The sequence below is a fragment of the Chamaea fasciata genome, unplaced genomic scaffold (assembly GCF_029207755.1).
Source record: "Chamaea fasciata isolate MVZ Bird 193981 ecotype frontalis unplaced genomic scaffold, bChaFas1.0.hap1 SCAF_8, whole genome shotgun sequence".
Classification (NCBI taxonomy): Eukaryota; Metazoa; Chordata; class Aves; order Passeriformes; family Sylviidae; genus Chamaea; species Chamaea fasciata.
In genome coordinates, this window is record NW_027094093.1 from 10,929,690 (window position 1) to 10,956,063 (window position 26,374).

The 26,374-nt window shown below is 41.6% G+C and overlaps 1 protein-coding gene across 8 annotated transcripts in view; it reads right to left on the minus strand.

The window, feature by feature from the left end:
* Positions 1-26,374, minus strand: part of ANKRD44 (ankyrin repeat domain 44) — a 131,474-nt gene that overhangs the window by 64,447 nt on the left and 40,653 nt on the right. For all 8 annotated transcript variants that reach the window (XM_066189632.1, XM_066189629.1, XM_066189627.1 and 5 more), the window contains exon 2: positions 5,318-5,401. In XM_066189632.1, coding sequence (XP_066045729.1) covers positions 5,318-5,401 — 84 coding nt within the window. The remainder of the gene's footprint in view (positions 1-5,317; positions 5,402-26,374) is intronic.

The window sequence follows — 26,374 nt, forward strand, 5'->3', positions numbered from 1 at the left end:
GTGATAGGACAAGGGGAAATGGCTTCAAGCTGAAAGAGGGCAAGTTTAGATTAGATACTGAGAATGAATTCTTTACTGTGAAGGTGGTGAGGTACCGACACAGGTTGCTCAGAGAAGCTGTGGATGCCCCGTCCCTGGAAGTGTTCAGGGCCAGGTTGGATGGAGCTCCGAGCAAGCTGGTCTAGTCAAAGGTGAAAGGTGTCCCTCATGGCAGGAGTTTGGAATGAGACGATCTTTAAGGTCACTTCCAACCCAGAGCATTCTGTGATTCTATGAAAACTGTATTAGTAGCCTGTCTTAGTTCACAGAAAAGATGATGCTGTAGGTTAACATTATCCGTACACTTACTTTTTTTTTTTTAATACAGATAAAAGAAACTAAGAATCTAACAGCCAGGCAATCAGGAACAGAAGGCCTCTGCAAGAAAAACACTCAACACATGCTTAAACCGTTCAAGTGATCACAGTGGCACCGATAAGGCCCTCACAGGCTTAAAGTTAGACTAGTCCTTAAGTGCTTTACTGGATCAGAGCCTGAGGTACATGAAGATTTGCAGAACAGTGAGCTGAATGAATCATATCAGCACATGTAAAATAACCAAGCACATTAAGGAAAGGGCCTACATTTTCTCCTCAACACAGCCTACATGTCAAAGGAGATAATGGATTTGAATTTTGGTATCAACTGCAACTGCTCAGATCAGGTGATGCTTAGGGACAGAGTCATTTACTTTTAAAATGTGAGCGCAACTGCTGCAGAAAATAAATGTATGTATCCTTTCTTTGTCACCAAACTGAGCAGCTAAGGGGAATAGTTGGAGTTTACAGAAGGAGTTTAATGCACCACAGAAACAGAGTTACTGAAGTCTTTGGATTCCCACCACCTTCAAAATGTGCCTGGGTGGTAGAATAAAGCACATGCATGGCTGTAACTTCCACTGATCTAGTCTGACCGAAATAATGACAGAAACAAACCTCCTGCTCATTCACTCCATTTACAGTTGTTACATCTGAGTATATCTCATTTAAATAGCACAACCATTAAAAAAATTTTCAGATACAAGTTGACTTCAGAAAAATTAAATATTGGGAACTGTTAGGAACTACTGAAGAGGCTAAAAGCATTTGAGCACCTACTTCTTGGGTTATTTACAACTGTTCAGTGCCAAAGACTGATGGTGTACCAAGAAAATCCCTGCTGCATCAAGGATTTCCTCCTCCTCATATATTCTTTTATTAAAGCCTGTAATTCACAGAGTAAATCAAAATGTTTGACAGTGAGCGCCACAGCTGAAGGTGAAAGTCAGGCTGTGTAACTTATGTTTTGTGCTTTGTGCTCTTTCTTCTGCATGGGAATAGAAATTCTCATCAGAAGATGCACATCCGCATTCCAGCAGCTCTCATCCCACAGTCTTCAGTTTGGCCTCAGAAATAAAGATTTTTCTGGACCAAGTCTTGAATTGCTCTTAAAGTACTCATGAAGCGGAAGAGGCAAATACTTTGATCTTCTAGAACAAGAAAAATTATCTTCTTTCTGCCCCATCAGCTAACAACTGCCTTCCATGAGGCTGACAGTGATCTTATTCTAGAAAAGTGTAATTTTAAAAATTAATTCCACATGAGACCATAGAAACAAAAGAATGGAAGTATTTTGATGCTTACAGGTATTCACTGTAAGACTCAAAAGACAGACTGAAACAACTCCTCCATTTTTATAGATACAATATTGACTTTAATGGTCTGTACATCCTTAACTGCCTCAAACTGGTGAGATGAGTCACCAGCACAGATATATATAACACAGTAACCATTACTACACTACCACACTGTTGCAATGCAACCCAGAATATTTCAGATTCAGTCTCTCCAGCAGAATCTTCTTCACAGTTCAAAAATTTTCTTTATGAGGTATTAAAAAAAAAAATTCTAAGCAAAAAAAAAAATTATCTAAACAGAAGTCATGCTAGTTAACTTGCAATGTGAACTCAGTGTAATTTTATATTCAATTTTGCTATATAATGGAGAACTGCTCATAATTTCAGTAGCAAAAAAATTCTCCATCACTTCCCACCTAAATAAACAGCATATTAAACAGCACTACTACAGACTAAATACCCACTTCAGCTATCCCAAACATGCAAAGCCTTTCAGGCTCACAACCCTAAACATGTGCCTATTAGTACCCTCAAGCACTCACAGCACCTCCAAAATCACGCTTGGCAATAGTACAGGAATATACAGAATTTGTGTGCATGTGGATAGAAAGACCTGGATGAAGCCTGAATCCTCCTGACAAAGACAGTCCTGCAAATCTCTGCCTTTCCAAGAAGGATAGTGAGGAAAAAAGTAATGAACTGCACACATACATGTGATTCCATGGTGACTTCCTTCCTGCCCCCTTATCTCATAATAAACCACCCCCTAAATACATGGTCCTGCATGAATGGCCCTGTAATCTCTGCTGGTGCTGCTGCCTGTTCCTCTGCAGACACTCTGCAGCTAGAAATGGGGGTCTATCCAAGAGAAAACACAGCACTAGGGGATAAAAAATGAAAACAGAGAGAATGAAATGACTTGCAAACAACACTTCAGTTACGGGGAAGAATACTGGAAGGTTTTTTCACTTATTTTTTGACTTTGGATATTTTGAAGGGAAACTAAACTGGAAGACAAATGAAAATTTCACAGGAAGGATTTTGTTTTATAACGTCATACACAACAACTGGACGTGGCAGATGTAAGGTGCTGCACAGCACATGTGTCATGAATCCCAAATAAGAGGGGCTAACAACTGGATGCAGATTAGTCCCTAGATTCTGGGGGTCATTCTCTCTCACTCTTCCCTAAGTAAAAACAGCACCCCAAAATATCCCCATCTACATACACATAGCATGTTCACCCTGCTGCTTCGGAAGGTACCAAACAGCAAGTGTAGAATGTCTACCTGCAATAATCTGGCAGTCTGGATTCCCCAAGTGACACCACAAATGTCCTGGGAAAACAGGCTGCTGAGTGCTGACCACACTTCCCATGGACACAGTGTGTGTTCAGTATCCAGGGGGAGGGAATTGCTCACTGCCAGCTAAATATAACAGGGTCCATGCCCTCGGGGTGCACAAGTGGCATCACGAGCCCCCAAAGCACAGGAAGGGACTGAAGAGGTCAAAATGAGGATTATGGTGGCAGAATGAACTAAAATCACACTTGTAATCCGGACAGATTTCACTTTGTTGCAAAATAGAAGTCACAACTACAGCAGAATCCAGAATGTAGCCATTTCCATAACAAACAAGTCCTTGGCTTGGGAAGATATTAATTATTTTACCAGACCAAAAAAAAAGTATTCTTCCAAACTTCTGATTTCCTCCAAACTCTTTCCCGAGATTAATTTTCTCTTGGGAAGTCTGCACATGCATTTCTAATTTTGTGTTGTTTCTCCATGCACTTTTTCTTCTGTCTTCCAAATACTTCCCTTGATGGAGATTTTAAAAAACCCCATTTTTTAAACTTCAGAAATTCCCAAAGCTTGCTCCAAAAACAGACTTTTACTTTGTATCCCTGTCCTACCTATATTTGAACTATGCCAGTGTTAAGACAGCCAACCAAAATGATCAACAAAGGAGAAACCTCTGCCAAACAGTGTCAGAGTTTCCTCTCACGTGAACAACCAAATGTTAACATGGAAGTAATTAAAAACACCCTTAAAATAGAAACAGAAGCACGCAATGCAAATTGCCAGCTCACAGCACAATGAGGGGGGAAATCTTTTCATCTTTCTTCAGTGATATTTTAAGCAATTGACACTTCCCTGCAGTCCCTATTCAGAACACAACTTTCAGAGTTTGTGTTGACCAGTATCTTTCTAATTACTTCAAAGAACAGCTTTGAGTTTTGCTCCTGACGAGGCAAAGCATTCTTGGGTGGATTTTGAGCATTATAAGCAGTATTCCGGGCAAAACCATTCCATGACTTTTTCTATTAATTACTATGGGACTCATCTGCAAAACATGTATTCTTCATCTAATCTTGCACCTGACAGCTGAGAGCATCTCCCTAGCAACCATCACTAACACACTTTGCAGCCAAAGGATAGAAAAACATTGGAGAAACCCACAATAACCTCGTACAGGAAATGCTATTTTGAAAATCCAGCGTGAAATACAGAGGAAATTTTGGGGCTATGGCGTTCATCTACCTTGCTGAGGGGATTTTGTTTGGCTGGGTTTGGTTTTTTCTTTGGTTTATTGAGATCATCAGCAAAAACAAAGAAGGAGGAAACTCAAGGGAGATGATTCTTTAAGGATGCACTTTTTGGAAGTTATAGGAAAACAATCAGGTACTGATAATCATGGGGAAAGCTTAACATCAAGCTCTTGGTTCAGATTTAAAACAGTGGCATGTCCTTCCTTCTACTGGACAGCAAACAGAGTGGAGCCCCAATCAAGCAGATCTGTAGGAACACCTCTCTAGTTCCTTTTGGCAGCTCTGAACCACACAGCTGGACCCCACTACCTGCAAAAGCTGCAGTGCCAAGACCATACCAGACCAACTGCTGGAGTTAGCAATGAATAAACTGATGGTTTTACATCACAGAAAGACATGAAGAAAAGGAAGGTTGATTCAAAAGTCCAGGAAACACCTGGGAATTATCATTCTGCTTCTGCTTTGTATTCTCACCACTTTGAGAGGCAACAGATTGTAGCCAGGACTGGCAGGACTTGCTCCTAACACTATGGATATAAGTTAAAATCAAAGAGGGGGAAAAAACTCACCCCGATTTCTGCAAAAAAGACCAAGTTGACTTGGAGATATTTTTTTCACTGCCAAAGCACTCAACTACTACTTGTTTACAGCTGCTTACCATTCTGGCTAGAATAAGCCAATCTGCAAAACAGTAATTCCTTTGTGGGCAAATTGTGGCCAAGATTCTGCTTCCTTATTCTCACTGCTGAGAATTACAGTGAAGCCTTAGTTCAAGTAGAGTCAAATGCATAGCAGCTCCTGATCTGCAAAGACTCTTCATAAAAGGAAACCCTACAGAGAGTAAAAATATGCAATTTTCAGCTGTTTTCATTCATTTTCTCAGTAGGAGAAAAAACAATGTCCCTGACTGACCTGTACATTTGGAATAATCACCATACACTTAAAAAAGTTAGAGTCATCGGCTGAAGACAATTACATTGATTCCTACTTTGGGGCCCCAAATCTCTTACTTCCCCATCAATTCCATTCTTTTACACGTTAATTAGTGAGGACATTTTTAATACTGTCATTGCCACAGTGCACAAGCACGGTGCACAACATGGCAAGTCACGTACCAAGGCGTTGACATCCTCAGTTTTGTAGATCAACATCCGTATCTCTTCTGGATCGCCACTGAAAATTGCCTGGACCAGTGGTGGCTGGAAAGAGAAAACAGAAGCAGAAGCATTACAGGTTTGTTTCTTTTCTGTTTAAACTGAGAGCATTTTACCCCTGCTAACGGTGGCTAAAGCTGCCCAGAGACGTGGGGTGACCCCAGTACCACATCACAGGAGTTTCTCATCAGTAAGAGGTATCAGTTTGCTTGAGGATAAACTGAACCCATGAGCATGTTTGTACCTATAATGAGCGTGTGTGTGCACAAACAGGGACCCCCATTAGAACCTCAACTTTTGTCAACAACATGCAATTAGCCCAGATGTTCTCCCTGGCATATAAGAGGAAAACTAATTACATCAGATAGTGCTGCATGCTTGCTCTTGGCACAGATTAATAGTCATGCAATACACATTTAGAAACAGAACATTATGCAGATAATGAATTTCTGGGCAATCACTAAACAACTTGTATTTTTTAACTGAATAAATACACAATAAGCGCAGTTAATTTTAACCACCCAAGAAGCGAAATAATCATCTTATTGTCTCAAGTCTGTTATTATGCTATTACGAATGGGAATGCAGAAATAAATAACCAGGCCCACAGCAGAAACAATGTGCCATGCTCGCTCCTCTCCAACGCCGGGCAGCGGGAGGGAGCTCTGACACTCAGCCAGAGCTGGGGACTTCAGTCCTTCCGACCACCTTGGCGGCAAATATCTGACTTAGTAACCAAGCTGGCAGCACACTGAACTAAAAGAAGATAAACTGTCCTGCTGGAGGCTCAGGAAAAGAAGGGGACATTTCACCAAGATCCCTATTCCATAAAGCAGGTGATTGAAACAGGCCCCACTTTCAGCAGCTGAAGGCAGAGTATGCCCCCCAAATCTCACTCCTGGTTGCCTCATGGTCCTACTGGCAAAGAGGAGTTTGTGTTGCCATGGAATCACCAGAATCTAAAATAATCCTGTAAAATAGCAGCATGCATGACTACTTAAGCTCAAAAAACCACAACAGTTCTTGGGATTCTACAGAATTTAACTGTTCTGTAAACGGGCTATCACAAAATTCACAGAACGGGCTGAAAGAACAAAAAAAAAAACCCATTTCCTCTCTATCTTTTCTCATTCAAATGTGGAAAATACATTTCTAAGTTAATGGTGTCTATTTTAAGACATATTAATCCCTTATGTCCTTGAGAAACATTCATACTGGAATTTAATTCTTGCCACTCCTCCAAAAGTGAAAAGGACTACAGCAACATCTTCCATCACAACTGTCTATGTCTTACATATTGTAGTGGATGCTTGAAAAAGAAAAGAAAAAAAACTGCATTTCACTTGAACCATTTAGCATGCTCCCTTCCCAGCCATGTCAGAATGGGCAGAGAACATTCCCCAGCAGAGGATCCAAACACCAGACCCAAATCTGTTCCCTTCCCTCCTAAAACTAACAGCTATGAAGAATCAGTCAATGTTTATGAAATTATGATGCTCACACCAAAACATTTGCATTTCCTGTGCATTTATCATAATGTTTAAATAATAAAAAAAAAAAAACAGTAAAGCAGAGCACTCTTCAATTTCAAGGTGAATGGCAACACAACCCAGTAGCCAAGAAACAAATACCCCCAGCATCTTAGACTATTCCCTGAACCCATCTGCAGGTATGCCCATCACCCAATGAAAAGTATCAGCCAGACTCTGGTGACATTCAAGGTGACACCTTAGACAGAGGTATGAGAAAAAAACCTCACAATTCAAATCTATTAGATTCAAAAAGAACAAAAACCAAAAAACCCCACCAAGTTCAAGTGCTGTTAGAAGCAACACTTTTCTTTTAAAAAAGGAGGGAGTAAAGTACTGTGCATCACTATATTAAAAAAAAAAAAAGAAAAGTCTACAATAAGACACTTTGACCCTTCTTCTCTCTGCCAGAAATCTGAATCAGACACTTGGTTTTACAGGAAATGTTTGACCTTTCTAATTAGCATCAGCTACTCAACACAGCAGATAGAGAATAACACTGTGTTCTTTAGACCTGTAACACACAGGAGATCCTCATCTCAATTTTTGCCCACCATACCATGGTCACATCCACCTGCAGTTCCCTAGGTCAAACCGCAGTGTTTGTCGTGCCTCTGAAGCAGGTTACAACTCCCACCACTGGTGCACGTAACCTTTGCTGACATGAGAAATTTGCCATATACCCATTTCAAAGGCCTCATCCTTCAGACCTTTTCCCCCTGGAAGATTTAGTTTTTATGAATTAATTACAATAAAATCTATCTCTGCTAGTTGTAGCAGCAAGAGACAGAGATAATGGAGAATGATCAGAGTCTGCAAACTGGAGAGAGGAGATAAAACCAGTACAGGTTAATAACCATCTTGAGTCACTGCTGTGCAGCCTGCTTCAGCTGGCCATTTTTCTAATTCACTATGTCATTATTTTACTTTATTTTCAAAGGTGTTCATTTTGAAATGAGAATGTATTATTGTTGAGGAAATTTTATTACATATTGAGACCCGTTTCTGTGTAAGATGTGCAGTCAAGTATAATGACCTGTCCAGGAAATACATGTCAGAACTATGTTGCAGCATTACTGCTCAGTTTGAGGTCAGAGCTGAGAAGATGCATCCTCATCCACCAGCACAATGGAAAAAGTATTGCTCCATCCAGCAGCTGACAGGGATGGAACTGGGCTTGTGCAGTTACGTACACATTGATGATGAATGCCCAACGACCCGAACAGATTACTTTTTTGATCTTCAGTGATAACCATATTCATGCATCAATGACTTCAAACAACCTTTTTTTTTTTTCAGTTTTAATTCCTGAAGGGTAGATAATGATCCTTCCTAATTATCAAAGGATAATATAATTTTGGAAATCATTTCTAAAACTTGTGACATCATTAATTGGTTATTTCATTAACAAAAATATTTTGCTATAAAAGTCTTCAAATTCAGAAGTTGTTAAACTCTTATAATAAAGGGGAAAAAAGCACAAGCACAGAGCAGACTATATATAGCTATTATTAGAATTAAGCAATGGTGCAGGGTTTTGGAATGATGAACAACTGTTTCATCAGCTCAGCTATCTGTAGCTTCCAATTTCTTAAAGAGAATTTCAGTTGGGAGTGTTCACATTTTTTTCTCAAAATAAACTCCAGCAGCTAACAAAACCCTTTTCATGTTACTTTCTCCACAGTTACTATGGTAAGTATGAAACTTACCAACAAGTTTTATTAGAGGGCTCTTTACTTTGTGCTGTAACAAGCGTTTTAGTAAAAATAAAACTGTGTCTGCAGACACTTTCCATTGTTGCAACATATTCCTATCTTTACTAAATGCAGGGCAATCACAGGTTGGATTTCAACCCACCAGGTAAAATTAACTTGTTGAACTGAAGGCACAATGATTTTTTCAGCAACATGATTTAAACACACACAGAAGAATGTCCTGTGGCTCAGCTGGGTCCCACAGAGCCAACAAGCCATTCCAAGAGAAAAAGTCTTACACTGGGAAATTCTCCTCCATAGATCTGACTGTTGCCAAGGGGCATTGGCAAGCCTCTGCCTCCAGAGGAGATGAAGCATTTAAGTGGACTGTCTCAAGTATCATTTGAATTACTATGTCCAAAGCAGGTGTTGAACCTCCTAGCAAACCACTTAGCGTTTTTGTTGAGTAGCTAGCAACTGTGACAAATACTGAATATTTTGCCTTGATTTTAGATATCCTGACTCATTTAACCAGGTCTTATTTAGGCCAGATTTTTGTTTGACAGGATGCAGAGGCAGATAGGGAAAGGATGATAACTCCCATGCCCATTTGTTCCCATGAACTACCATTTGTTCCAGAGAGCGAGAAGCAGCTATATTTTGATCCTCTATTAGTTCTAATTGCCTTACATCAAGTTCCTGGACTAAACACTTGGACACATCCACGTATTCATGTAATTAGCAAGGCAATGTAGCAAGACACACAACCATTTCAAAGTGGTATTGATTCTGACAGTGTTTTGCCAAACACCTCTTTTTTTTCTGAAAGTACTCCCACAAATCAAGATTACAAGGTTGACTGCTATGTCAGATCACATATGTCTATTTCCTTCCACCGGCCAAAGCAAAAAGGCTATTCCTCTTCCTAATTTTAGTTTAGGACTTTCTCAGTACATACAGCACATGAATATCTGAAATGCTGTTTTAACTCACAAGCCTGTACTATTGAACAGCCATTAACTGGATTTCTCTTAATTCTTAGAGTGCATTTCCCTGATGCTTAGTATTTATACAGTTCCATGTACAGAAATTACTCAATACTGATAATTTTTAACAGGCTTTGTAGTCTATTTCCCTTGCATCAGGGGTTAGCCTTTTACTGTGTTTTGGGAATGAATTGCTGGGTAAATACAAAAAAAAAATTTGCTCTTGATTTGTTAATTCAAAGGGTGCAATCCTGTTGTAGGAATTTCTATATACACTTCTGACAGCAAAGTACTTTCACAGAGGTGGTATTTGGAGAAGAATGCCCTTGGATGGCTGCTAAGAGGTGTTACATAGCAATTACAGATTTTTACTAAGTGATTCTTAAAGAATACTTGTCATCCAAGCTACTGAAAAGCTGGTGGAGAGAATCAAACCTGTAAATTGAGTGTACTGGTTCCCTGGAAGCACTGTGACAAACTAACAGCATTGTTAAGTGAGCAAATGTACTTAGGACATTTATACTGAGCAGATCAATAAATACCCTGTACACTGCAATATTTCAAACACGGCAGAAAAAAATCTTCAATTCATTTGATTCTATCATATTATGTCCTTCCATTTATTGCAGGCTAGCTCAGTGATCTAAGGACTGCACATCAACCCTCTGCAGCAAGGACAGCATGCATGCCTACACATTGCTATTTATTTCAATTTGTTCCACTGTGTTTGAATGCTCAAGGACCAACAACTTACATGACACACAGAAGTATACAAAAAAAAACCAAGTCAACACTGCCAAAACTAAAAAAGGACCTCTGTGTGACAGAGGCACTTGCAAGCTGAGAGATCTTTGTGTTGTTTTTAGGCCAGCGTTTGAAGGATGCAACTGTGCTCTGACACTTTCCCTGGACCAATGGCTTTCTAACTTGCTGCCTTGCTGTGCTTAAGTTGCTTAGAGGGATGTAATGGGCATTTAAATTTTATTGCAAGAAGTGTTGGGTTTTCCTGTGATGGCCCTCACTTCTATCCATGTCATTTATAGCAGCTTCTCCAAAGCCTCAGGCTATGTTTGTCCTTCAGGCCATAAAAAGGACATCACATCAACAGCACAGGGCACACAGGAGCAGTGGAGAATTGATCACTGCTTCATTTGCTGTTATGCTCTCCTGAAAATAGGTAAAAAACTATATATAAACTCCAAATATGTTTAGCTTCAAAAGCAACTTTTAACCTAACTTTTTAAAGAAAGAAGAGCTGGAGGGGGGTGCCTGCATTTGCCTGCACAACATAGGCCCACAGCTGAAAGCCTCTCCCTCCAACGCTTTCATCAAATGATGAGTGGTAACTTAATCAAAATACCACAAAACGCTCAGTGACCAAATGGAAAATACCCCAGTGCACACCTGTGGCTCCCAGTATGGTCTAACCCTAAGGGACAAGCGCTGAATGGCACCCAGGGCACCAGGACAGGATGTCTGCAAGGACTGTCAGAATGGTACAAACAATGCCCAGTGTGCTTGGTGCTTTTTCCCCTCTCAGGAAGGCAGAAGTGGTTCCTAAGTAATTGTTCACAAATGTCTGAATAATTCATGCAGTGCCAACATAGGTCCATAAGCATACCCTCAGCCTTTCCCTCAGTGGCTTCCCAAACAAAGACTTGAACATTTACAGAAATATTTGGTGCAGAATTAGTTGGAATGCAGTGATTCTAGCACAATCAGCAGACATTGCCATTGCTGGAGACATTACGAAAACCTGAGATTAATCACTGGTGTACATTGCCAACTACACGGCAATCACAAACAGCCACACAAACAGAGCAGCGCCAACCTCACGCTGCTGGACAGGCAGGCAGCTGGGGCGGACTGCAAAGCCTGGGGCCAGCATGGCCCAGGGGAGGACCTGCATCCCACCCCTCAGCTGAATTCAGCTGAGTGCCCGGTATCCAGCATTGACCAGGTTCAGAGGACAGAATTACAGCCTACCAAAACACCCTTCTGCATCTTCTGGATGGGAAAAATCACATCCTCAGCTTTAGGTGAACAAGTATATTTTCCAAAACTCCAAGTTCCCTAATGATGTACAATAGCTGGAATGAAGGAGGAAGGGAAAAGCATGATCACTGGAAAAGCGTTGAAGCAGTAGCAGCAGAGCTGTCTGAAACAAGATTGTCTGATGATAAGCTGACAAACACCTTCCATTTAGGATCTTGCTTTGAACATTGCTTACACTAGGTTTGGAAAAGAACAACCTGAACTGCCTCGAGCATGGCTCAACCCTGAAAAGGGAGCAGGGCTGTCACAACACATCCTGCATCACCTGCTTTTAAATGATTCCCCCTCCAATACAGCTTTTGCAAAAACAAACTGGGCTTGGGACTGGAAATCCAGGCTGTGCTCCCACAGGCTTCTGGCTCTCTGCTCCCACTCAGCAAGGCCCTGATGGCTTTTGCTTACACCCTACCCACAAAACTCCCCGCCTCTGGCCAGACAGAGAAGACAATAGATCTGATTCTATAATTAAACATAATCACAAATAATCATTTAGTAAGTAATGTGCAAACCAGACTATACTTCCCTACACTTTCCCAGGAGCACACATCTTGTGAAGTAACAAGAATAACCCAGCTAAACTCCTGCCTCCCCACCACCACCTACACCCTGGTCCTCTCTGTGCTCAGCCCTTCCCCCTCTCCTACTTGCCTTCTCTAGAGATTTAAACTTTGCTGTCTCTCTCTCTCTCTGCTGCCCCATTTCCATGCTGCTGGAGCAGGGGAGCTGGAGCTCCTGGGTCACGCACACTAGAACAATTTTAATTGCAAATACACACTATCAAATAAACTCTTGTATTTTGAGCAAATGAGAAAGAAAGAAAGAAAGAAAGAAAGAAAGAAATCAGCTTATTGAGGCAGCTGAAACTTTAACACAACAATCATTTAGTCAAGCCTCCACAATACTTAAAAAGGCAAATAGTCAGGATTGACCCTGCTTGTGCAATCTGGACCCAGGCCGGTATTTCTGTTCGCACAATTTGTGATATGCCATTCTAGACAGTGCAAAACAAGCCTCTGGCAGATCTATTTCTGGTGTTAGCTTGGCTCTGGATTTTGGCTGCCTCCCATTTTTCATTAGGAAGCCTATCAGCCGCCCCAAGAATTGCTTATGTTTCCAGGTGAAGTGAAGGTTACATCCTGCCGTTCCTGGAATCCTGAAATTCCTCTGCACACTGAAAGTGCTGCAAGTTGCCTATGTTTCATTGAACTTATCCATTAAAGGCACCAAAATAACTCTTGGCCTGTTAAATTTAGATCACTTCTAAAAAGGAAAAGAGCTCAGACTGTTTAATTCAGCTTGCCCAGTGTCCTTTCCTTCATTCTCATTACTGGAGGCTGTCCACCGGTCTTGATTTAAGTGCTAGGGTTTGGTTTTAGTTTTGGCATTTGGGATTGAGAGCTGGAGGGGTTTTTAAGTGCCTCTAGATCAGATCAGAAAATTACTTAATAAATACTGTCTTGAAGTTACATTAATCAAGTGGAGACAAAGACTCAGCACCATGCAGACTAGTTAAAATAAGAAAGCTTTTTTGATGGAAACGAAAATAAACATAGTAGCATAACATTTGTTACATGCACCAGCATTTGTTACCCATTTTAGTAGAAGAAAGTCTGTCACAGACAGCATAATAAGATTTGTTGGAAAAACTACAAAGATTGAGGATAATTGATCTAATAGTACCCTGAATCCTCCCTGTCCTCCTGAATTTATTGGTTCAAAGTTTCCTGAGATTTTGATTTGATACAAACTGCGCTGTGCAGTATCTCACAACAGACATATCAGCGGCACCATTAAATAACAGTCATGCTAATGGCAGTACCAAAAAAAGGATCCAATTCCTTTTATACGTTCTCAGCAGCATGTGCTGCACCACTTATCCATTTAAGCACTTCTTGTCATATCTATATTTTGTTTCCCAGAGCTTTTGTCTTTTTTTTTCCCCCCACCCTCATAACCCATCAATCATTTAGTCAGAAGCAGGGAAGAAGTCCTGGCACCAAGGCAGTGTTTCTGAACAAGAGCACAGCAGAGAGTAAAATCTCTGGGGGCATAAATTCCAGCCGGTGTAAATCAGCTGAAGCCAACTCCCAAGTGAGAGGTCCTGTGCCATGTTGCACCACTAGCTTTCCACAGGGCCCTGCATATGCTGTCCCCACCAGAAGCACAGCTGAGGGGTGGCCAAGGCAGCGTGAGGTTATGAACCTCAAGAGAAATGAAACTGCCGGCAGCAGAACAGAGCAACAGCAACCCCAGTGACACATCTGCTCCTCACTAGAGATTGCAGAATAAAGCAGTGAGGAGAGAAACTCACTTGAAAAACATGAACCCTGTCAAAAGCTTCATTTCCTGCTCAGTTGTCTTCAAAACATTTCAAGCAATTTTTTTAACCAATTATTTAGGTGTGAAATTCCACAAGAGAGAGAAAAAAAAAGACAATTAAACCAAATCTGTGTGGAGGGAGGAATACTCTGAGGGCTGAAGGGGTTCATGCAGCTGGTCAACTTAACCTGAGACATCTCCTCCGTTCAGTGGCTCCACATCCTCTGGAGACCGCTGATATCCTGCCCACACCCAACTCTACCAGCAGCAATGGCAATCAAGCAGAAAAAGGAAAAAAGAAACGGAAATGCTGCAAGTTTATCTTCCTTCAGTTTATCACTTATGAAACCATGACTTACCCCTCTTCCTTGCCAAGGCAAGCGTGTGCAAGGGCTGCTACACACACTGCGGCCAGCACAAAAAAACCTTGCCCTACTCCCCTTTCAGTGCAGCAGCACGGCAAGACCTGCCTTTCATCTGGCAGCCTGGGCACTCAGCAGGACAAAGTAATAGTCCAGTCCATCTGTAATTAAGTGCTCTATTTGATATATGCAGCACGCATTGATACTCACCACAAACACTAATAAAAACCCTTTCATTTTTAGAAAATTACTCCTGATTTAAAGAACTATAAAGCAGCATCTGATCCTGTAAGATCTTACTTGGTGAGATCAGGACTTCCGCTGGCCAACGGGGTCTGGTTTATATTACTGTACACACAAAGAAAGCAGCTAGGAAACAGAGAGTGCCATAATAAATTTGCAGATACTTCAGAACTACAAGAGACTACACAAGGACGTTGGAGGGCAAGATCAGAATTTATAACCACCTTGACAAATTACACAAACAGCCAGATGGAGGAAGAGTAGGACACTGTTCAGTATGGAGAACACAGCCTGCCTCTTACTGAGAAATCCAGGGCTGTTACACAGCAATTCTGAGTAAGAAAGAATCTGGGACTGCAGCTTACTAACTGAATGTAACTGAACAACGTTCTGAAAGGAAGAGACTTCACACAGGATTACAACTTGCAAAGCACAGAGCAGTCCTTCCACACTGCTCAGTACTGCTTAGGCTGGCTGGAGTGAGACATTTAGTTTAGGACACCTCTTGACTTGAAGACCAAATCAGAGCTTTAAAACATGATTTACAGGGAAAATCTAAACAGATCGGAGCTGGTCACAATACACAGAAGACAATTTAAAGGAAACAGAACTATTTGCAATACATAAAAGGTTGTTATTAAAAGAAATCATCTGTTTTCCACATCCAAAACATACAGAGTTTGAATGGCTGCACACAAGGAGGATGCATCTCTGCTCCATTAAGGACAACACAAACCAGGACACTGGTTACCAATTTGGCTGAGTTACAAACTGCAAACTGCAGAAGACTGTATTTCAAAAATAGATCTAGTCCAACAACCACTGAAAGTCAAAGGTATTCTTTTCTGCAGGCTTTAGTAGGCAAAGTATTGAACATACAAAAACAAAGGAGGCCAAACAAAATTCACACACTCACTTGAAGATAAAGGTTAATGCAAAAAAGGTAGGCTACAGCAGAAATCAATAAAAATATGTATTTCCAAAAGTTCAAGGGGAGTCTGATGCCTTTGGGTAGAAGCACACCAATGCATGGCGGGACTCCAGGGCTCCAGGAGAATTTCAGATCCCTTCTCATTCACTCATCAGAAGGTAATTCCAACTATGGGGTTTATTTCACATGAGCTCATGCACAGAGTCTCTGTTAAGGACAGACACATTTTGCAATCACAATCTCATATGTTCCTGAACCTCATCTCCCTCTTAACAGTGACCTGCAATACTTCCAAGGTCCTGCTGTCGTGGATATCTGAGCCAAGCCTCAGACAATAGCAAACCTCCAGGATCACGAAAACAATGTTAGGGAGGGAAAAGGCATTTTAGGGACTTGAGCAAAACCTGAACTATCTGATTTGTTTGGTCTTACCACTATATTTCAAGTGGATCTTGCTCAGGTTTTCCTTGTGTTGCACATCGTAGACACAGCCCCAGCACTGCCTGTCTCCTACGCACCACAGCGCAGCTCATTCCTCTGGTCAGCAGCTGCCACCCCCGCAGCCACCCTCCTGCCAGCTCCAGAAACACTCAGAAAAATCTCCCAACTCACCTTCTCCTACACAGCCAGAGTCAAATATACTTTAAAAGACATTAAAGACTAACATTGATGTTTCCTGATTTCTCTTAGAGGTCATGGAGCTCACAGTGCTCTTGAAGAGCACCGCGGTCAGTTATTACCGCTTTCACAAAATACTAAAATCCTTTGCAGATTTTAGTCTCTGATATTTGCTTTCTGCATAGCTGATATAAAGTTCAGATTAAAAATGTTTAACTACTGAGGCTGATGACAGGGTTATTTCCATTAATAGCAGAGTAACTATGTGTGAACATGAAGATCAGTTCATAGCACCACTTCATCTCTTTCCTTACATTAGGCATGCTACAGTTGGCATGGAGCTCTGCTCAACAACCAAAGCAGATGTTTTACCTCTGTTTTGAATCTGGAACAGATTAGCAAAGTTAATTTGATTCAACATATTCTGATAATATCCTCATTCTCAACCTCAACCAAATTATTGAAGCTGACGGGAAAAAAAAAAAGAAAATAAAATAATCAGGCTTTGCCGATGAGTACAATATAAGACAGCCAGGCCAAAGAAATTAAATGAAAATTTTAAAAGGTTTCAAAATTGTCTTCACTTCAGAAAACAATTCAGTATCTTCAGAGCATGAAGCATCTGACTGTGACAAATCCAGCAGTGTCAAAATTGCTTTGTACAGACACAAATTAAACAGAAAGATGAGCTGGAGAGTTATAATGAGCTATTACACTCTTTCTTCCAACAAGTTACCATTGCAAGTTATGAATAGCTTTGTCTGAATACCCTCTGAAAAGCCTGCAAGATGTCTCTGAGACCACTGTCACAGTTTTGAGATTCAGTGGGAGTCTTCTCTTCATCACACTGAATCCCATGCATCAGATACATCTCTGTATCTGAGAAAAGCTAACTTTGCACGTGCAGCACCAGCCAGAAGGGTTAGCGTGTGCTTTGTCATCGGCTGAGGAAGTGGAGTGCAGATCTTCCTCACTCCATTTCTTCTCAAACAGCTTCCAGTCATGGTCACAATCTCTTGCTGAAACCCTTCAGCATTGAGAAGGAAGGCAAGACGGGGGCTCAGCATCCCAGCTCCCAGCACTAACTGATTTTGAACATGCAACTGTCTCCCCATGCTCACTTTCTGTTCCTGTCACACAAACCAAGCGGTGAGGTTGGCAGCCGGGCACAGCCCAGCTATGTTAGAGACCCTCTCTCTGTCCATGTCACGTGTAGACACACTGATCCCTCTGGTCTGGGAGAACCACTGCCCACATGGGGCTTCTTTTTCCAGAGAAAAAGGCTCAGCCTGGGGGAGCTCAGCCACAGAGTGAGGAGTCTTGGCAAAGTCAAGGCAAGCCCCCCTCATGCCTGAGCAGTCTCATTAGAGCCTCTTTGCAACAAAAGAGGGCAAAGAATCATCCAGTGAACAAAAGGGATCACAAGAGAAGGACAGGGCAGTCCACTTCAGATGGCCCTCTGCAAAACAAAATGCTCAGAAATACCACAGAAGGGAAAAAAAGCACAGTTTTTAGAAATGCCTCTTTAAGCCCCAACTGTAGCTGCCATCTGCAATCCAAATCCCATTTTTAGTTTTGCTAGAGAGGCCATAGCTTATTAAGGCTGAAAATTAATTACACTTGCATAGCTTAACGCTTCAGCCTCTCATTTATTTTCCGTGAGCTATTCCACTTCAATAGTGAAAAGTTTATTATTCTGTGTTGTTGTCATGCACCATGAGTCTGATACCAAAAGAAATACTTGCAAAAAAGAGCACCTAAACTTGCTAAAAAATAATTAGTTGGGGCTCTTTTTAAACAGTTTTAATATTAAAACCCAACAAATCTCTGTCTTGAGATTTAACACTGCCACTCAGTTCTTTAGTGAATATTCATGTTTTAGTCTAATCAAATTTAGCCCTTACTACAAAACACCCCTTAATCAGGGGTAACATGTAACTGCTGCTTGTCAGGGCAGTGGCAATGTGCTTAACACTCATTTTTGTCTGTGCTGTTAGGCAGGGCATTATTCTCTACCTCTCTAATGACAACAGCAGAAAGAGCTGCTGACAGCCTGATCAACTGCCTAATGAGATCCGGAAAGCTGAATTACAGTTACCTAGCTAAGTGAAAAAGCCAAAACAAACCAGAGGATTTCCCAATCCAGTTTGACTTTCCCATTCTTTTGAGATTCCTTGGCCACCCACTTTGGCCACACCACTGTGGATGCCTGTGGTATTTGAACACTTCCTTCTGACAGGGCGCTCTTGGAGTCATGTTGCCCATCAGAGAGGAGGATGTTTGAGGAAGAGCTCAGGGAACATGCCTGTACTGCCACCAGATATCCCAGACGGCCTCTTGGAAAAGGGGATGTCTTTCTCGAATTGTGCTAGTGGATATGAACCCCAGACATGAACTCAAGAAGAAGGAGGTGTAGACCTCACAGTTTTCATTCTAAATCCCATGTACATTGCAAAACAGAGCCTGCAGAACTAAATTACTAACGATCTCCACTAATTTTCATAGATTTTTACAAGTGACTCAAGTAATGCATGAGAAGCTGAGAGAATCTAAGCTAAGCCCAGGCTTAGCCCTTCACTTACCCAACCCTTTTGCAAGGAACTGGTTTGGTAAACCACTGCCCTATTTTGCTGCATGGTTTAACCACTCTCAGGCTCCCCTGGCCCTCTGATCTGCTAAACAAAGCAAATCTCTCTGTGTCTCACAGCCTCCTCCTCTCGGTCCTTCAGAAGCTCTTGCCTGTTTTTCATGGCAATGATCCTAATTCAAGACCTGTAGGTCTCCTTCTCTGATGTCTTGTTTCACTGATGGGTGCAGATCACTCCAACACTTTAAAAAAAAAAAATAGAAAAGCACAGTCTTGCTATGTCACAGACATTGGACTTCACAGAACAAGATAAACCAAATGCATTTAAGGGCCACCTAATACTGTTCACATCTAAGTTGACGGCAGACACTTTCAAACTAAGCTAAGAGACTGATAGCAATGCTTGGTGCTTTTCAAAAGCCCAAACATGTGAAGATGCATGATCTTTCCAAGGGATGGAAAAGTTTTCAGAGGGGTGGGAGAGGTTGTACCATCTCACCATCTTAAGTCATCATGATTGCAAGGAGTTAAACAAAAAAACTGAAGGAAACTAAAAAAAAGGAAGCAGGCTGTTCCCAAAAGCCTGTACTGCTTTCACTGAGAGTTTTGCACGGGGAAGTCCAGGACTCTTCTGCTTGCAGTCACTTCCTGTAGGGTCCAGAGTGCCTCCCCCTCTGGGGTAAGAGGAGCAGATGACAGTTTCTCTGCGTTATCTGCAACCTCTCACAGACCAACTGAAACTGCACCGTAAATGGGGCCTGCCCAAAGGGAATTCAGTCCCAGTGCACCAAGATAAAATCTTGGTTGGCAGAGAGCTTTCAGCCATGGGGGAAATGGTGATGTTTACAAAAAAGGTGGATATACCTTTCTCCATCCCAGTCATATGCCTATAGAGATTATTTCAGGTTCTTTAAACACAGGCAGAATCTCGAGGAAGTAACCAGAGAGAGGGGAGGGAAAAGCAACAAATTCTTCCTGGTGAGAACAAGCCATCCCTGGCACCTGCCCTCTTGCTTCAGATTAGCCTACTCTATGGTCTGGACTTCAGATCTGACCGGACCAAAACTGGGACTGCACTGGTCCTGCCCCTCCAGGCTTCAACAAGAAGAATCTACCTATATGCTTTGAGTAAGGCAACCTGGATTTTCAGCAGTCTCATTTAGAATCTAATTCCAACTTCTAACTTGTAAGCTGGATATCTTGTAAAACTCAGAAGGTGAAATCCATACAGGCATAAGCAGCAAACAAAACACAAGAAACTTCTCATCCCTATCCATGCCATAGCAGTATGTAGACCAGGGGGGCAGGCTGCATGTGTCTGATGTATTCTAATTCTAGTTCCTGAACTACAATTCTCACTGGTGAAACTGTTTGGGTCCTAAAAGTATTTTAAGTAATTTTATTTCTGTCTCTACAGGAAGAAAAAAAAAATAAAACATCTCTGAGCCATATTAAATATTTGAACAGAATTCTGCAAACCAAGAACAAGACATTTCTAATCTAGGTCATTTTATAAAGACATTAATGTCACCATGCTAAATTTCTACCCTCCTGAGACACAGCTGGCACTAGTTAACTTGCTGCACTGACACGGATTCTGAGAAAAGCCCCAGGAAATATTTTAGGCTGATTTCTGTGAAGAAAAACACAAATCACATTTTTAAATGGTTGCACCCAGCCCCACCAGCCCGCTCAGTTGCAGATAATGGAACCACACAACACAGCTTGCTCTTGTAGGAAGTAACAACTGATAACATGCCAGTCTTTTTGCAGTTTTTCACTGGAGTGCTAACTGACTCCAGCTTTCATTCAGCTTTCTGTATTAAGAGAGCATAAGCTGGCTGCAGTGCACTCAGAGTTGGCTGTGCAGTGTTTAACAGAGATAAGCGGGGAAGTAATCACCGAGGGCATCACTCACCAGCCTCCAGCCACACTCCACTCAGGCAGGATATGTACAGTCACCTGCAACCCCAAGCCAAAACATCCCTTGCTGTGCAAATCCTGTTATTCCATCTCCACAAACTGCTATGCCTTTCTTAATGACCAAGTTTCTCACCCAGAAATTAATACAGACTCATAGAATAATAGAATGGTTTGGATTGGAAGGGACCTGAAAGATCATCTTGTTCCAAGGCCCCTGCCATGGGCAGGGACACCTTTCACTAGACCAGGTTGCTCACAGCAACCTCCAACCTGGCCCTGAACAGGGGATGGGGCATCCACAGCTTCTCTGAGCACCTCATGCCAGTGCCTCACCACCCTCATAGTGAAGAATTACTTTACTGGAGGTCAAACTCCTTCCTGCTAAGCTTCCTGAAGGCTAGGACAGCACAGGAGGGGAAGAGGCCCAGGAAGCTGTGATTTTGCGGGAAAGATTCAGTGTTGCTAAAGATAAGTCAGTAACAGACATTAGAAAGTAAAGAGGAATAAATAGGGTGTTACTTGGTACAAGAGTGAGTACTTGTAGCTATCCAAACACACCAGCTCTCTGAGCTGTGTCCTCTTGCAGCTTCCCTCCTGGCTACAATCTGAGACACAGGCTCTACCTGTCCACAGCAGTGTCACTTGCAAAAGATTTGTCCTTTCAGACAATTCAGGATTCCCTGATACAGCAGCTTTAACTGGAAAAATGAAGGACAGACTACCGGCTCACTGCAAGAAGTTAGGGTTTTTTAATTATGAAGAAATATATTTGGACAAAAGGAAAATAGTCAGGTTTAGGGCTAATGAAAACCAAGTCCTGAAGTGCAGAGTGGAAGGAAAGCTCATTGTGTGTACAGACTGAACTCAGACTTGTCCTGCTTAGCGAACGTGTAGCCATTAATTATTATTTGTGCCAGCAGCACCAAAGCACTGTGACTCAGGACTGACAATGAGATGTTCTCTTGCTGTTATCATTAAACATGACTCAGTTTGCATGCCTTTGTGAAGAGCTGTCACAAATCTCAGCTTACACAAAAAAAAAAAAAAAATTCACGGCCTGTCATGAAGGTGAAGCATGTTGTTCTTATTTTCCTAGAAGAACAATTCCCAGTGCTGTGCCCACAAGCCTCAACTGGAAATTCAGGAACAACATAATGAAAAGGAGATTAAGAAATTTATATATTAAAGGTCACACAGCTTTAAAAAATACGCAAACTCTTAGAGCTATCAAGGATGGATTTACAGAAACAATGGTATCCAGCACCCAGAACGATCACTTCACTTCAAACCACTCCACAGGTATTTTAAAACTGTGCTTCTAAAAAGTCAAGAATTACACCCTGAATTACAATCTTCAACTAATGCCTTCCCTCTGCCCCTGTGATGGTGATGTCTCTGCACACCTGTGCTTGGAGGTTACTTTAGAGTCTCTGATTTGCGCTATTTTCCAAAGAAGTTTAAGAAAATTGAGTGAGAAATTTTATTTTCATAGTCAGAAAGCCAGTTCTCACATTTATTTCTCCTAATCATTTCTCAGAAATACTGCTGCTCAAACACCCTAACATGTTTAAAATGTAATTAAGATGTTCTGGAGAAATGAACCAATGCCAAGTCTGTTTGCACGATGAGGAAGAAAACCCCCACTGAACAAGCTGGAGGTTCCTGAAGCCTATAAGGGGTAATTTTCCTGGTTTACAGCAGATGGGAATTGTGTTACCTAAAGTCGATTAAAGCTGACAGGCAAGTGAAATGCTGCATTCACAAACTTCCACTAAGGTGACACTGACAACTACAATGAAATCCATAAATCAGAAGAAACAAGCAGATTCGTGCTTCTGCTACTTTGTTCTGCCAAAGCCATTGCAAGTGTCTTAGACCATGTTTTATACCCAGTATGTGCCACAGCAGCTGAGCAGAGGAGTTGGGAAGCACTTCCCCCCAAGCTGTGCATCCCCAGGACTTGGCTCATCGGGACACAGACACATCCTGCTCTTACTTATCTCCACTGCTCATTTTGAAAAGTGACAAAAGTCATATTGGTGCTGGTTAATATGCCTGGTAAATGTGTGTACCGCTGCCTTCAAACTAAATAAAGCACTCACTGCCCTTTGTGGGCAAGGCAGCAGAAAACTGTCAGGACTGCACTGGCAAAAAAATACATCTACAAAGAATGGCAAATTTGCAGGTGCTCTAAACACATCTAACACCAAAAATGATCCATGACTTATTTCTTCCAGGCACAGACCTTCCAGCCTGAGCTACTCGTTGCATACTGAAGATCTCCCTTGTAATAGTTCAGCATCTCACAAGAAGCCTGAACTCACCTGAGCTGCTACATCTCCCTTTTCCAAACTGGGGCTCAGAGGCACCCACTTTGCAGCTGGAGGTAAAAACATTTTTTCATCCCTCAAAGCCCTTCATAAGAGCAGATCCCAACTTCACAGACCAAGAAACAAGCACAGAGAAGCATGTATAAAATTGTTATAGGGCTCGTTCTCCTTTCAGGTATTTTCAGGTTTTATGCTTTCAACTTTTGCAAAGCACTGAAGATACTTCTCCAATACTTTTTGTTGAGTGACAGCATTATTAAATTTCCTAAGTTAATTGGCATTTATAGAAGAAATGGTGATAAGATCTGTAAATGAACTCTCAACACCTTAACAAATGGAATTACAAGAAGCTAGGAAAAAATGTTTGTGCTCTTCTCGTCATCCTGTTCCACCCACAAAAGACATTTATATTAATAGAGAACCTGGCATTCATAAACCTGTATGGCATCACAGCACTGGGGTCACAGCTGCATTCCCATCATTTATTCAAAAAGCAAGAATTTCAAAACCCTTGCTTGCACTTGGTCACTGTGATGACTTGTTCATTCTCACTGCCAGTTGTCTTATTTCTCCTATGGAAGCAAGGGTTGAGGCTGTGAACATCAGTCCCAGACCCTTTCCAAGATAGGTGCCATAAAATCAAGTCAAGGCTGTATGAAAAATGCCACCTAGCTCCGAATCTGGCTGCAAAAACAAAGATGCAAATGTACATACCTAAAACACTTCTCCTCAAAGGCTGTCCATCAGGGCACCAACTCAACACAAAGATTTCCAAAGGGAAAACACATCAGTGACTGAAAACCACATCCATATCAATGAAGCAGAATCCACCATAGGGGAGTTTCACAGCTCAGGCACTCAGGGTAAAAAAGGAGGATGAGGGACAGAGAACTCCAAGCTGTTCAGGCACCACATCCTGCACAGACACAGAGCATCCCAGTTACATCAGAGGAACTGATGGGAGTCGAGAGCCCAGCTGGGTTAATCACACCTAATCAAAAGCCAGGAGAAAAGACCCTGGCACTGAGGAAACAAAGGTGAATTGCTTCAGGCAATCTTCATCCACACTCGGGTTCTACTGCCAAGGTAACACTTTATTTCTGTTACCCACATCTGGACTCCTTGGGCACCACTGCTTGTTCCCACACTGGCCTGTGCTTTGAGATCCCATCCTGAGGGAGAGCTGAGTAGCCCAAGCACTTGTCTTCCCTTCCTTCCTAAGCAGCTGGCATTAGTCATGAAATAGCCCCAGTAAAGAAACTGGATGAGTGACTGTTTCCTTTCCAGCACTGCTGTCTCATATCACACCAAAAATCCCACCAATCCCCTCAGCCACAGAGATGGCACAATAATGATTGTAGTGATGGGGGGAAATTCTCCTCCCTCTACCTTCTTCTGGAACTGGTCCAGAAATGACAGCAGAGTGGTAGGGTGGTCTGCAGCCCTAGAACCCACACTTCTTGGGGTCTATCACTCAGGTACCAAACACCACAGCTGTCAGCTGCCCAATATCCCCAGAGGACAACACACACCTCCTATCTAACCAGACAGCACCACATCAGAGACATAACCAACAGGGAGGCAGGCAGAGAGAAATTTTACCATGGCAGAGATACAGAAGATGAAAAGCATTGTGCAAAGTACAAAGCAGAAGAAATACTTTCTGGCTTTAATATCCAAAACCTTTTAGCCATAAGTTGTTTTTAGCAACTGTATCTCACAGAGCCCTGGATTCCAGGCTCAGAGGGTAGTTCTGGAAGCAGTGCATTGTACACACACAGTGTGGACACCAGCACATGTCCAACATGAGCCTGGCTGTAAGCATCATTGCACTGCCACTGCTGATCCCTGAAAGCCATCCCAAGCAGCAGCCTCCCTCTGACATGGGATTCACTGATAAAGTCCCTCTGTAGGAGAAGAAGGGTTAACTAATCTCTTTAAAAACTATAATTAGTCCAACAGGAAAGTAAATTCTGTCTTCCTGATTCAGGGACAGTGAGTGCCAAGAAGTCTGAGCACACATGCAGAGAGGGCAGATACGCACAGCTTCCAAAAGCAAGTCTGCTCTGACACTTGAATTTATATGAGGGACACAGGCTGATTTGTCTTTAGTAATCTTGTTTATAAAGTATAATCCTTTACTGGTTTTTGTTTGCTTTGTTTTTTAAATCTGTCCAGGAAAATCAAACTATGCCATACCCGACTCTTCTGCATCAGTGCTGCTTGAATTTTAAATGCAGATGATTCGTTCTTTTTCCTTTTTCAAAGGCCAAGGAACTCTAGAATTACACAATTACAATAAGTGCATTGTAAATAAGACCTTCAAAAATTAGCAGTTACTGTAGTTGATATATACAGCTTGCATTATAGATCTGGTTGACTAAAACATTAAAATGCAATACTGGATGGGTTTGACAATGTTTTTTTTCCTTCCATGTAAATTTAATTTCATTTATCAGTTCAGCCTCAAGTCAGGAGTTCAATATTTAGTTCCTATATTTAATTACATTTCCTTTTCATTATGCCCTTTTCCAGATAAATGTTTAATCATGGTGTTCACTGTAATATAAAAATTACTGGAGTGAAAAGAATGAAGTAGTAATGCTCTCATCCTTATACACAACATAGTATGTTAAATTCTAGAAGATTGATTTTAAAAGGGCAAGGATGTCACTGAATCAAGAACTCAATAATAAGCCCTCAAGAAGAAAATGAGCTAAATAGTAGTAAAAATGAACAACCAGAAGATTAAACCATCATACCTTTTAGAGAATATCAGGGAGCCATTCGTGCTTTAATAAGATAAAAGCAAAATAATAAACTGAAGTTCAGTGCATGCCAACTTCACCCATATGATACAAGTGACTATCTAAATGTGCCGGGTTTGGAGGTGGAATCACCAGTCCACATAACAGCAGTATCAGAAACATTACCTGACCCATCACTCGTGCACCAGGTCAGAGACTAGAAGTCTAGTCTGTTATTCCGGTATAAAAACTACAGCTCTTCATCACCCCAAACTCTTCTGTCCCGTAAGAGTGCAAAGAAGAACTAAAACTTGTTTTTGACAATGTCTATGTGCAAGCCGAGCGATAACAATCATTGCTCCTGCTGTCGTCACTGTTACCCATCTTTCACTTTGCCTTTGCCCACAGTGAATAACTTGGTTTTCCATGATTATTCAAAAGAAAACTTGCTATGGAACAAAGATCTTGCCTACTAGAAAAGAGGCAATTTTACTGCAAAACCTGCTGCATAAAAATTATATCTTTCCTATGTATTTCCAGGTAGCAATTCCTGGTTATGGCTGTGTAACATATATATTCTCTCCCTTAGTTTTGTCTGGTTTGGAGTTCTGCTTTTTGCACATCTTTTTCTTTGCCTTAGTCACTGGTGAGGCCATTTCTTCCTGCAGAAATTACTCATTTTTAATGGACACCA